Source organism: Grampus griseus (genome assembly GCF_964374135.1).
Source record: "Grampus griseus genome assembly, chromosome: 10".
In the NCBI taxonomy this organism is placed as follows: Eukaryota; Metazoa; Chordata; class Mammalia; order Artiodactyla; family Delphinidae; genus Grampus; species Grampus griseus.
In genome coordinates, this window is record NC_139004.1 from 72,586,008 (window position 1) to 72,599,882 (window position 13,875).

The window sequence follows — 13,875 nt, forward strand, 5'->3', positions numbered from 1 at the left end:
AATCTTGTTTTCTAGTCCCACCCTTGTATTCTCTTTTTTTTTTTTTTTCACTGCTACTCCTAAGTTATGTGGTCTGGCAAAAATAATGTATTCATAAGCTTCTTAAGTTTCTTTTTTTTTTTTTTGACGCAACATGAAGAATGGGAACGAAGAGAGAGAAGAGAAAATTAGTAAATACTAGAGTAGGGACCCAACAATTAGGGAAACACCCACAGTATGGCAGATATTGGTTCTGGATGATTTCCTTATAATAACCTTGTGAAATAGGTATTATCTCCCATTTTAGTGATTAAAAAGTAAGTTTCTGGAAGGTCAAGTTACTTGCTCAAGGCCAGATAGCTAGGAAATAGCAGTCAAGACTCAAACGCAGTTAGATTCCCCAATTTCAAAGCCTATGATCTTCCTGTTCTCAAGCCTTCCTAACAGCTTCTCTGACACTGAAGACTAAAGTGGCTAAGGGAAAAAAGAAGTTAAAAAAAACAAAAAGGAAGGATCAAATAAGGATATATGTAGTACTAAAACACTCTATTGCATTCTTTGCTCACCTCCATAGTCCCATTGACAATTTGGTTCCCAACTAAAAAGTACTCTGGAGGAAATTCTCGAGTCCTAAGGTAGAATGCTACAATTGATGAGAAGATTCGGACCATGGTTTCATCACTAAAAGTATTAATAGTGCAGATGTTGAAATGTCTAATAAAACGGGGAGTGACTGGATTTCTTCCACCACCTGGAGGGCCCATGGCAGCAATCAGTTCTATGTCAACCAACGTGATTTTACTTGTGTCCTTAAGGTCATACCTTGAAAGCACATAAAAATTCCAAAACGATCAGTTATAAAGCCAACAAGATGGATTGAAAAGTAGATCTCCTTAGAAAATTAATCTGATTTTAGCTTCTTTAAATGGAAGAAGATTAGATAATGCTTGGAGTAAGAGAGAAGTTTTTTTTTAAGGATTTCTATAATTTTTATTTCTTTTTTTTTAAATTGAGGTATAACTGACATAACATTATATTAGTGTCCGTGTACACCGTAATGATTTGATATTTGTCCAAATTGTAAAATGATCACCACAATAAGTCCAGTTAACATTTGTCACCATACATAGTTACAAAATTTTTTTTCTTGTGATAACTTTCAAGATTCACCCTCCTAGCTACTTTCAAATATGTGATACAGTATTATTAACTATAGTCACCATGATGTACATTACAGCCCCTGACTTACTCATTTTATAACTAGTAATTTGTATCTTTTGATCCTCTTCACCTATTTTGCTCCCCCTATCCCCCACCTCAGGCAACCACCAATCTGCAGAGAAAACTTGTTTTAAAGCAGCACTCTATTTCTCCTTTCAGTGACACTGATTCTGTTGCCCAGATTCTGAGTATCTAGAAGGTCCCTTCCTCTTGCTCTTGCCTTTCTTTTTTTCAGTTCTTTCCAATTTGACTCTCCTTTGCCTCTTCACACTCCAAATCCAGAAGTATGGATGAGAGATCAATCTTTTTTGTGAATGGTTACAGGTAAATGACAATATGTCCCACTTTGCCTAGGACAATTGTTGTTTGTGCCTGTCCTGTAGTAACTATTAACACTCCCCTTTTTCTCTCAGAAATGTCCTGGTTTGAACAATAAACTATACACTTATTCTACTTACAGCTAAGTCCTGATTTCTTTTTCTCATCTCAAATCTTATCTTTGGAGCACAAAAGAATGTATAAATAGAACCTATACACAATTTTGTTATATAAAAAGAGACCCATTAGGGAATAACAAAGCTTCAAAGAAGTTTTAATCAGAAGGGGTATACAAATGACTCAGTTTAGCTGGAACCACTCAAAGTGAAAAGCTGCTTATTTCCAACAGGTCATAAAGTCCTTTAATATTGAAGTTCTTGCAAAAAAGGGGGGTGGTTATGGAAGAAATCTATATAGCCAGTTCTTAGTCTAAAAGTACCATAGAAAGTATGAAAATATGACTTGATTTTTGACAACAACTCTAGTAACTGTCAATAAGGGACTGGTTAAGTAAATTATAGCAAGATCCACAAAACTAAACAGTACTAAAAGGGAACAAAATGAATGAGACAGACAAATAATATCGATAAATATTTAAGTGCAAATAAGTTGCAAAAACATTATATGTATTATGGGTCTTTTTTTAATAAAAATATATTTATATAGAAAAAAACCTTGGAAGAATAGGGAATAAACTATTAACAGTGGTTATCTCCTGGAGGCAGGATTCCAAGGGCATGCAATAACAACAACAAAAATATAATCCCAAAATATGACTTAGCTTCACAGTTAGGTTACCCTTGCCTTGAGATAAAAATCATGGCATATTAGGGATTAGGAAAGTATTTTAACAGGAGGAAATGAAGAATTATTAATCTGAACTAAAAGATACAATGTCTTATTTGTTGGAAACTAACCATGTCATCATAAAATAGGGTGGGAGGAATGGAAGAGTTATCTACGAAATTGCTGTCAAAACCAAGCCATCCCAAGGATACAGTAGTCCCAAATAGTTATAGATAATATAAAGAATTTTAAAATGGTAGAAACATAGGGTGCTGATTACGGTTACTTAGGTTGGAGACTACCCACAAATTCTCAGTGCTGGTTGATAGTAAAAGATGTAATTTGTAAATTATATTTAATAATTGAAAGTAGTAGATAAAAAGGACAAAAATTAATACTGGATTATTCTTCCATGGTATAAAAAGGTATAGAAAAGTCTTCTAAAATTTTCTTTATAGGAAAATCTGAGCAACCATTTTCTTCCATAAGTAATTTGAGAAAATGTATTATTTTGATGTGAGAAATTAAAATAGAAAAAGAGAACAAGAAATAACTTCAGCATGGCTACTTAAGACTTTAATTAAATAGTTACCAATTCCCACAGTCAAAAAACTGTCGTAATAATTCAATAGGAGGTTGAGCTCCATATTTCTCCAATGCAGGCATATTCATGTCATCTATAAAAATTATGCACTTCTTTCCCATAGGTGGTCCAAAAACTCCTTTGCGTCTTTTATCCAGCCTAGCCATGATAATGTTCTAAAATATAAAAAAGAAATAGTAGTATATTTAAAGCCATACTTAACACCAGAAAAAAAAAAAGAAATTTAACAGTCTAATTATGTAAGGAAATAATGCCAAGCAACACTATGTGCATGTTTATTCATTTATATTTATTCATTTTAGGGTTATACCAAACTTCATATTCAACATCATTCAAAGAGCATATATTGAAATCCTTCTATGTGCTCAGAATTGTTACATGTTTATATGTAACCAATTGTTACACCTATTTATATATTTATATTGTATACACACATATGCACAAACACACACAAAATATTTTCTATATTGGATACCCCAACATATCTATTAACTTTAACTTAATATCTAAAAGCACTAATCTAAATCTGTAGTATTTTGAAATTAGGGAATTCTACTGGCTTAAAACAATGAAAATGAGCACCATAGATCAGGAGAGAATGGACAGATATAAATTTAGGAATGGATGATAAAAATGGTGATTAGAAAAGATCTCATGCAGTACTTTCATCTTGGTACCTCTGGGGGTAAAGGGTGGGATGCACAGTTTCCTGTCACAGAAGGTCATACAATAAACAGTATATGGTTTGAAAGATCTTTCACTGACAGAACTTCAGTAGGCAGCAAATACCCCTAGGGGACCATCTAGGAGAGTCTCGAAAGAACAAGTTTTCTCTCTCTCTCTCTCTCTCCCCTTGTCTCCTTCTCTCTCTCCTTCCCTCTCTCTCTTCCACCCTCCCTCTCTTCTCCTTTACTTCTCCAGTTAAGAAATCAATTGTTGCTTCTTGGGCTTGAAAAAAATGATGACAAAGCTCAACAATTCAGTATTAATGCAAAAATGTTCTCTTGAACTTTTGTCCTTAAAACTTACTTGTAATGCCAAAAAGAAATTTTGAAGTTTTATTTAAATTCATAGAGGATTTACACAGCTGCTCATTTAAAATACAGTTTTAAATGCTAATCAAAAAGGCAAAAAAATTAATAACTATAGACCCATGTTTCTGGCTTTTAACTAACCTGAACCTGATTGGCACTGGTCCGTGCGGAGAAATTAACATAAAAAGGAAAGTACAGGTCCTTTTCCAAGTGATTCATCAGCTTATTCTTCACATACACTGATTTTCCTGTACCCGTTGGACCCACAAAAAGTAGCGGCCTTAATGAAACAGTGAACATATCATTCAAAAGGAGAAAAAGTCAGAATACATTTCAATTAGAGGAGGCTGGATTTAATTGAAAACCTAAATAGTAATCAAATCAACTTCATCCAAAAACTCACATTTCAATTTATCATTGTAATTTCATAAAAGACCGGTGAAAGTAACAATTGGCACCGTTTTGCTTACTTACTGAAATTTAAATAGTAACAAACTATTATTTGAACAAATGTAACATTGCTATATGTAAAAACACTCATAAAACGAGTAGTAACATGCTTAACTTTTCAGAAAAAAAAAAAAAAAGCCAAAGTTTGTCTCCTCAGAAAAGTGATGTATTTGTACTTTTTAGTTAGAGATACAGGCAAGAGGGTGCTGTGTGGAATAGACTAATAGGATGATGACAATAAGAGAGGTTGAAAGTGTTTCGCAGTTATCTCAACAGCACAAAGTTTTTGTGAGAAACTAAATAACAATGAATTCTAAAGGTAACGGTTATATATGCCCATTAATAGCATTTTTGAATCAAGTCAGTGTTACTAACTGAAAATACTTGTCTAAAAGCAAACTCTAAGGAATTCCCTATTCCAAGGGCTTCAAAAGCAGGGTTTCTCATTTTTGAGTGGTCTGAACTAATTTTAAAGGGAAAAAAAAAATCCTAAGAGTTTATGTTCACAGAACCCTGGAGAATCCCAGTTTGAGACATACTGAATTAAAAATTAAATACTGTCACTTTAATTGACAACTTGGCATCACATGCTACATAAAGACAAACACAAAGGCTGGCACTAAAACTGAGCAGCAGTAATCAGGTATAAAGAGTCATCTATATGACCCAAATAATGATAATATTAATTTTTAAAATTATCATTGAAGTAGAAACATAAAATTAATACTATAAACAAAAAAAGATCATTTAGAACTACAGTGATGCCTGAGAATTCATCTATGCTTTCCAGTCTGAGTAACACGTTATGGAAAACTATTTATTAAAATAATTTTACTAAATAAACACTGTTCTTAACTTGAGGTCCATGGATCAAACTGAAGAAATTCTAAGACAATATTGAGAGTTTGTGAACTTAGATGACATAGAGTTTATACCTTTACTTTCACTACCCTTAACTAAAATGGAGCAATTTATAATATAGTACCTGTGTACTTTATTATCAATAATAATATTGTTAATATTTGTCATCAATAGAAATCACAGATATTATACTAAATATTACAATTGTTAGAGATATCTCAAAAATATCACTTATGCCCATTGCTTCTTCAAAATTATGATCATCAGACTCACTGCTGGATCTTATTATTTAATGTGTTAATAAAAAGCACATTATTACTACTATAGCTCAAATTTGTTCAATATTTTAATAAATATATTTTAATATGTGGTTTGCTTTATAATCCTATGTTTGTACTTATTCATTCAAAAGCATTATTCTGACAAATGGTTCATGGAACAAGAGAATTCCTGTACCAGGAATTCCCCAGCATTGACAAGTACTCTCCTTGCTTAATGAAGTTTTTAATATTAGCCTCTAAATGCAAAAATGCAACTATGGGTACAAAATAGGGATAAAATAATGTTCGCTCATAAGCTATTTTTCTTTTTTTTTAATAAACAGGATAAAACTGTCACAAAATTCACGCAGAAACAGGTTCTTCATCAAAAACAATAAACCATGACATTCATGCATATAATGTAAGCTTGTCCAGTTTAAATAATATTTTTTTAATAATTTTATTTATTTATTTTTTTACTTTTGGCTGCATTGGGTCTTCATTGCTGTGTGCAGGCTTTCTCTAGGTGTGGCGAGCGGGGGCTACTCTTCGTTGTGGTGCGTGGGCTTCTCATTGCCATGGCTTCTCCTGTTGTGGAGCACGGGCTCTAGGTGCGTGGGCTTCAGTACTTGTGGCCCACAGGCTCAGTAGTTGTGGCTGACAGGCTCTAGAGCGCAGGCTCAGTAATTGGGGCACATGGGCTTAGTTGCTCCGTGGCATATGGGATCTTCCCAGACCAGGGCTTGAACCCATGTCCCCTGCACTGGCAGGCGGATTCTTAACCACTGCACCACCAGGGAAGCCCCAGTTTAAATAATATTAATGATAAATTATGGCTAGTGTTTCAAAGAAAAATAACTATAAAAGTGTTATTAAGAAAATTGGTATGGATATGTCTATGGTACGTGCTAGGCTTTTCATCTTTTTTGATGTGCTCTTCTTATTTAAGTCTGAGTCTTTTATGTTCATCTTAAGTTATGAAGAACTAGCATAGGACAGATCTCAAAAATGCCAAACGGGAAAATGTGGATCATGGTTAGTCTTATCCCTCAGGAGTACAATGAACCTGTGAGTAGAGTGCATACCTTTTTAACAGTAACACTGTAACTGACTTTTAATCTGCTATTACAAATAAAAGAAATAAAAGATGGCTTATGAGGCAACAAAGTATGATGGTAAAGACTTTGAAGTGGGCAATAGGAAACCTGGATTTCAGGTTTACCACTAGTAACAGATGTCACTATGGAAATGTCAATTAGTCCCTCAGGGTCCTTGTTATCTGAAAATGGATGACCTCAAAGTTCACTTCAAAAATCCTATGATCCTGGGCTTCCCTGGTGGCACAGTGATTAAGAATCCGCCTGCCAATTCAGGGGACACGGGTTCGAGCCCTGGTCTGGGAAGATCCCACTTGCCATGGAGCAACTAAGCCCGTGCACCACAACTACTGAGCCTGCTCTCTAGACACCGCAAGCCACAACGACTGAGCCTGTGTGCCACAACTACTGAAGCCCGTGCACCTAGAGCCCGTGCTCCGCAACAAGAGAAGCCACTGCAATGAGAAGCCCGCACATCACAACAAAGAGTAGCCCCCACTCGCCGCAACTAGAGAAAGCCCGTGTGCAGCAACAAAGACCCTACACGGCCAAAAATAAATAAAAATAAAAAAATTATTTTTAAAATCCTATGATCCTATTAGAAAGGTACTATAATATTTAAAATGCATGTTTATAATAGAGTTTCTTACTTTGCATAGGTAATACTCAAATCCATTAGAAATGTATATCTAATTGTATCCATTGTAGGGACTATGATATCTTGAATCTTGACACATTTATCTCCTAAATTAGTACTTTTAATTAATTCATTCCAGTGGATCCAGCGACCTCGGTTTTTCAACTATAAGAGAACATAAATTTTAAAGTATTATAACCATGCACTTGCTATCTAAAAGGCTCTTTTTAGCACAGTTATCATATTTGCTTTTAAAAACTTTACAGCCTTTTCCTCCTTTTTATTGTGAAATACAGTGGCTTCTCTTGTTGTGGAGCATGGGCTCTAGGCACGCGGGCTTCAATAGTTGCGGTGCATGGGCTCAGTAGTTGTGGCTCGCAGGCTCAGTAGTTGTGGCTTGCGGGCTCTAGAGTGCAGGCACAGTAGTTGTGGCACATGGGCTTAGTTGCTCCGCGGCCTGTGGGATCTTCCCAGACCAGGGATCTAACCCGTGTCCCTTACATTGGCAGGTGCATTCTTAACCACTGTGCCACCAGGGAAGTCCCTGTCCTCTTAACACTCTAATCTTTCCAGGCTGCCTTCAAGATGTCCTTGTGCATATATCAAGAATTTATCTGAGAGCCACTCTGATGTGGCTGAAGTTACAATTGACAGGACTTTGGCTTAATGTTTTCATATTTTAAAGTAAATGGGCAATAATCTAACTAGAAACAAAATATCAAATAAACTCATATTTGTTTCTCTAAAATTATTCTCTTTGGCATATTGATCCAGGCTGATATTCAGCCAGGACATATTGGAATGGCTGGACTGATTGTTACATTATTGAAGTTCTTCTGAACCAGGGGCTAAATAGCTGCTGTCTTGATACCCTAAGTGATCCTGATTAGGGAATCCACCCTCCCCCACACAGATATCTTCCTCTCCAAGTTGTCCTGCCCTTCCCTGGAGATCCTAAAGCCTCTCACCATCAATCAACAAAAGAGTTAGCACCTGGCAAAGAGGGCGGTCTCTTGGACTCCAGTCCTATGGCTGGCATCTAAGAATCTTTAAATATTTTCTGGCAAGTTGTATATGTATATGGTTTGTGTCTGGGTGACGGTAATTTTGCAAGTTTGGGTGAGTGTTTCTTCAGTAATTCATATTCTTAATTTCTTAGGTTTTAGCTTTTATTTTTATCAAAGTTATTTATGCACTATTTTAGAGTCAAAAGTTTACACAGTTAAGGAAAAACAGCAGTTTCCTACTCTTTTCTCCTAACAGCAACTACCTTTGCCTCTTTAAGCTGGATATTTTGATATTTACCTTCAATTCTTAAAGAATATGCTTGTGTTATCACTTCTTGATTTTTTAGTTTTAGAGGTTATTCTATTCACTTCCCACTGTGACTAATGAGGATGAAACTCTCTTTCTGGTCATATTCTTAAAATTCTGTGTTAACATGGTTTTAGGGAAAGATTTCTGCACTGGCAATCAGGAGAGCTGGGTACAAGTCCTGGCTGTGCTAGTCAGTTGTGTTTCTAGGTTTAGGTAAAATTGTAATAAGTCTCTATCCAGATCTTATGGCTCTGTGAAGTAAAATTTTCATGAATCAAATAATTATGCAAATGCTTACTGTTTAAAAGAATCTTCTCGTGAATTCTTTTTTAAATTGGAGAAAATAGATTTAATTTAAATCTGAAATTATAAAATATTCTCAAAATAAGTTTATCTATACTGTCCACAAGTTATAGGAGGAGAAACTGAAGAGAAGGGACTAAAATGCTAACCACAGGAGTCAAAGTAACTCTAGGATGGGAACCCACTTTTGACTGCTGATCTAAGACTTTGTGTTTTACAGCTTATCATAACAAGCATTTTATATCATACCTCATACATGTAGTCATAGACTAGGCCTTTTTCATCAAAGTGGCATTCCCATTTACCCACAGAGTCAGGTATTGGGTTGCTTTCATCTTTTCCCAATATGACTAATCGTATGTAATTGTCAAAAGCAATGCGACCATCTGTATCACAACTTCCTCCAATGGACCAAATCAAAGAAAATATAAAGCAAGCCTGTTGGTTAAAAAGAAAAATTAATTTAAACTATTTAAAAGGAAATTTTAACAGATTAACTAAAATATAGTACATTAAGTTCTGATTAATCTACTTGGAAAAGGTCAGATTTACAAATAAAGTAGAATGGAGCACATCTAAGTCACGTAACGAATCATTCCTCTGGCACTATGTATCTAAATTAAAATTCTCATGCCAAATGACCTAGGAATTTCTCTTTTAGGAGTTTATCTTCAAATATATTCCCACTGGACAAAACGATATATGTACAAGAATATTTACTGCAACACTGTTTGTGGTAGCAAAATATCTGAAGCAACCCAAATGTTCTTCAATAGAAGTCAGCTTAATTGGAATATGCTACATACACTGGAATACATGTAGCTATTAAAAAAAAAAAAAAAGGTAACCCAATACTGATATGGAAAGATCTCCAAAATACATTGTGAGAAAAGATGCAAATCAGTATGTATAGTATGCTAACATGTATAAAATATGTATACATATAGAAGAGGATATGCATCAAATATCTCTAGCAGGCTACATGAGGCACTGGTAATAGTGGTTGCCTTGAGGGTGGCTGGGGGACTGGTATGGGTAGAAAACTTACTTTTGTCTTTTGCTCTAGGTACATGCCTTATCTAGTTAGAAAAATCTATCAAAAATATTTTAAGAGAAAATTTTCTGTGGCAACAAAGTGAAGGGAAAACCGTGGGAGGGAACTGCTATTATCACAGAGTAGAAGAGAAGATAGATTGAAAGAGATCGAGGCATTTGAGAATAAGGTGGTGGATAGGAAAGTAGCATAGACCAGGGCAGAGTACAGAACACCTCTTTCCTTTGGCTCCCTGAGAGCCTTATTCTCTGCTATTCTCTGATCTCTAGACATTAACTAACCTGGACCACTGACTCCTTCCTACATATATCCTCTATGAATTCTGCCTGCAATGCTCCACCCAGCTGGTTGGATGCCTGCTCCTAGTCTTTTGTAGCCAGTTTGTTGTAGCCTACACTCTAGCTTAACATTTAGACAAGATCAATTCACCTGAAGTCTATATTGGTTTAATATTGTCACCTTATTGTTTATCAAATTATGATCTTTCATAAGTAATAGGATGTCTTGATTCATTCTGACATATTTTACTTTCTCTAAATCGTTTTTTAAATCAGAATACCAGGTCAGGGCAACTTTAATGTCTTCAGGTATTCTTTTGGTTCTCACCAAAAAACAGCTCTAGGTCTTGTAATGTCTTTCTCAACACAAGTTTGCCAGAGGCATATTTTATTCCATAGTTAAAAAACACAATAAGTATAAAACCAACCATAATCCAAACACGAATGTGCTTGCTGGTAGGATCGTTTTCTACCACGTTACAGAGGAGTACTTCAAAGAGGCGTGTGAGAGATACAACTACATTGCTATCACTTGTAGGAATCAGTTCCTTCAAAGTGAAAAGAATAAGATACTTTACTTTCATCTTATTTACATAATAAAAGAAAATAAACATTTCATTTTAAAAATGTAGTTTTCCTAAGGTCTTTATAAAATTTAAACTTAAGGAATTTAAATTGTAGGCATGATAAAAATCTCTCAAATATTTTAGTCTAGCATATTACATTACACAGTTGTGCAAAACATATTCTTATTCTGAATTCTTTGAGAAATGAAAACTAGTAAGAGAATAAACAATGCTCTAGAGATAGTAGAAATGAAGTTTATAACACCCATTTATTCATCTGTTTATTCAACAAACATTTATCAAAAATACAGTATACCTATATACCAAGCTAGGAGATATGAAAATAAAACACATGATCTCTGAAAAGAACTGATATTGAAATTAAATAGACTAAAATAATATGGTATAATAATGACATGACAGAGTAAGTCCCAAGGTAGTGGGAGGCTACTAGAATACTTGGGATAAACAATTAGCCCAGACCCAGGTAGGAAGACAAGGAGGGAAATAGGAGAGGAATAATCAAGGAAGATTTCCCAGATGAAGGAATAGCTGAGATGAATTTGGAAGGGAAGTGTGAGTTAACCAGGTGCAGAAGGGAATAATGTTCAAGGCAGGGGAAACAACATATATACAGACATGGAGATGTGAGTGGACACAGAGTATCAAAGGGATTCTGTAGGATGTGAAAAGAGGGTGTGAGAGAGGAATGGCAAGAAATAAAACCTGAGAAGCAGACCGGGGTCAGATCCTGAAAGGCTTTATAAGCTATGTTAAGGATGTCATGCTAAGACGAAGAGGGTTCCAATGGAGGGTTTTAAGTAGGGGAGTAAATGGAATGAATTTGTGTTTTGGAATCCTCATTCTGGTAGCAGGATGTAGACTGGACCAGAGTAGCTCTATTGTATTGATTCAGGTAGGAAATGATGAAAGTCAAAACTGAAGCTATTATGGGGGTTGGTCAGAGGAACTGCGATGGAGAGGAGAAGACAGATACGAAAGTTAGCAATGAGGGAAAAACCAATAGATGCTGGGGACTAACTGGCTATGGAAAATATGGGAATGAATTATGAAAAGAAAATCTATCACTCATTATCAGAAAGATGAAGTTTATTTTATTTATTTTTTTGCGGTACACGGGCCTCTCACCGCTGCGGAGCACAGGCTCCGGACGTGCAGGCCCAACGGCCATGGCCCACGGGCCCAGCCGCTCCACAGCACGTGGGATCCTCCCGGACCGGGGCACAAACCCACGTCCCCTGCATCAGCAGGCGGACTATCAACCATTGCGCCACCAGGGAGGCCCCTATTTTGTATTTTTTTACAACGTATAGTATTAGCTTTAAAATTTTAAAAACTGAAAAATGATTATTTGTATATTTTTTCTATGAGACGTTGTACAGAATCTTCATAAAGTGAAATTGTCTTTTATTTTATGCAGGGTATTTTTCCTATCTCCAAAATAGTATTTTAGGATGAAAATCTACTGAATACTCTTTTCCCTTCTCTATTATGTGGTGGTCCCCAAAAAGATATATCCCCATCCTAATCCCAGGAAGCCACAAAGGTGATCTTACTTGGAAAAAGGGTCTTTGAAGATGTAATTAAGTTAAAGTCTCAAGATGAGGAGATCATTCTGGATTATCTGGTGGGCCCTAAATTCAAAGTCATAAATCCTTATAAAAGTCACATGGTGGAGAGACACACAGAGTAGAAGGCCATGTGAACATGAAGAAAAAGACTAGAGTTATGCAGGCACAAGTCAAAAAAAGGCTGGAGCCAAAAGAAGCTGGAAGAGATAAGGAAAGAGTCTCCCTTAGTGCTACCAGAGGAAGCACATTCTTGCCAACACCTTGATTTCAGACTTCTGGCCCCAGAACTGTGACAGGATAAATTTCTGTTGCTTTAAGTCACCAAGTGTGTAGTAATTTGTTACAACAGCCCCAGGAAACTAACACAATATGTAAAGTTTTCTCACAAAATACTATATGTATATGTGAGTTTTTAAAGGTACATATTTAAAATCCTTTTATTATTTATTTATTTTTTTGGCGGGGGGGGCACTTGGCTTGTGGAATCTTAGTTCCCTGACCAGGGACTGAAGCCAGGCCCTGGCAGTGAAAGAGCCAAGTCCTAGCCACTAGACTGCCAAGGAATTCCTAAAATAATTTTAAAATATGGAATTTTTAAATCTTTAGTTACAGTAGTTTTAATCCAAAGAGTATAGCTGGAATAAATTTTACCTCTGGGTTATTCGGATGTAACTTCAGCAATATAAAACCACAGGGTGGTGGGGACTTCTCTGGTGGCGCAGTGGTTAAGAATCTACCTGCCAATGCAGGGGACATGGGTTTGAGCCCTGGTCTGGGAAGATCCCACATGCCGCGGAGCGGCTGGGCCCGTGAGCCATGGCCGCTGAGCTTGCGCGTCCGGAGCTTGTGCTCCGCAATGGGAGAGGCCACAACAGTGAGAGGCCCGCGTACCGGAAAAAAAAAAAAGCTAAAGGACAAAAGTATTAAAAACAACTATAACTAAATTATGTTAATGGATACATACTATAAATAAATGTTAATTGTGACATCAATAGCCTACAATGTGGGGAAAGGAGGGATAAAAGTGGAGAGTTCTTACATATAAATGAATTAAGTTGTTATCAGCTTAAAGTACCCTGTTTTAAGATAATATATGTAAGCTCCTTGGTAACAACAAAGAAAATACTTATAGAAGTTACACAAAAGAAAAAGAGGAATCAAATCCTATCAATATAAAAAAAACAAAACACAAAGGAAGACAGCAAGAGAGAAAAGAGGGACAAAAGAACTACAAGATAAACAGAGAATAGTTTTTAAAATAGCAATAGTAAATTCTTTCCTATCAATAGATAGTTTAAATGTAAATAGGTTAAACTCCCCAGTAAAAAGATACAGAGCAGCTGAATAGATAAAAAAACAAAGATCCAACTGTATGGTATCTATAAGAAACTCACTTTAGATTCAAGGACACACATAGGCTGAATATGAAGGGATGGAAAAAGATATTCCATGCAAATCGTAACCAAAGGAAAGCAGAAATGGTTATACTTAAATAATATGAAGTAGACTTTAAGTCAA

General features: G+C 35.7%; 1 protein-coding gene across 1 annotated transcript in view; it reads right to left on the reverse strand.

Annotated features, from left to right (window-relative positions):
* The window catches only part of DNAH12 (dynein axonemal heavy chain 12), a gene marked incomplete at its 3' end in the record, with an annotated part of 211,639 nt that overhangs the window by 75,742 nt on the left and 122,022 nt on the right, over positions 1–13,875 (reverse strand). Inside the window, exons 35-40 of the mRNA XM_082663999.1 lie at positions 10,628–10,747; positions 9,117–9,305; positions 7,261–7,412; positions 4,084–4,222; positions 2,897–3,063; positions 546–801 (exon numbers count right to left, since the gene is read on the reverse strand). Coding sequence (XP_082520125.1) covers positions 546–801; positions 2,897–3,063; positions 4,084–4,222; positions 7,261–7,412; positions 9,117–9,305; positions 10,628–10,747 — 1,023 coding nt within the window. The remainder of the gene's footprint in view (positions 1–545; positions 802–2,896; positions 3,064–4,083; positions 4,223–7,260; positions 7,413–9,116; positions 9,306–10,627; positions 10,748–13,875) is intronic.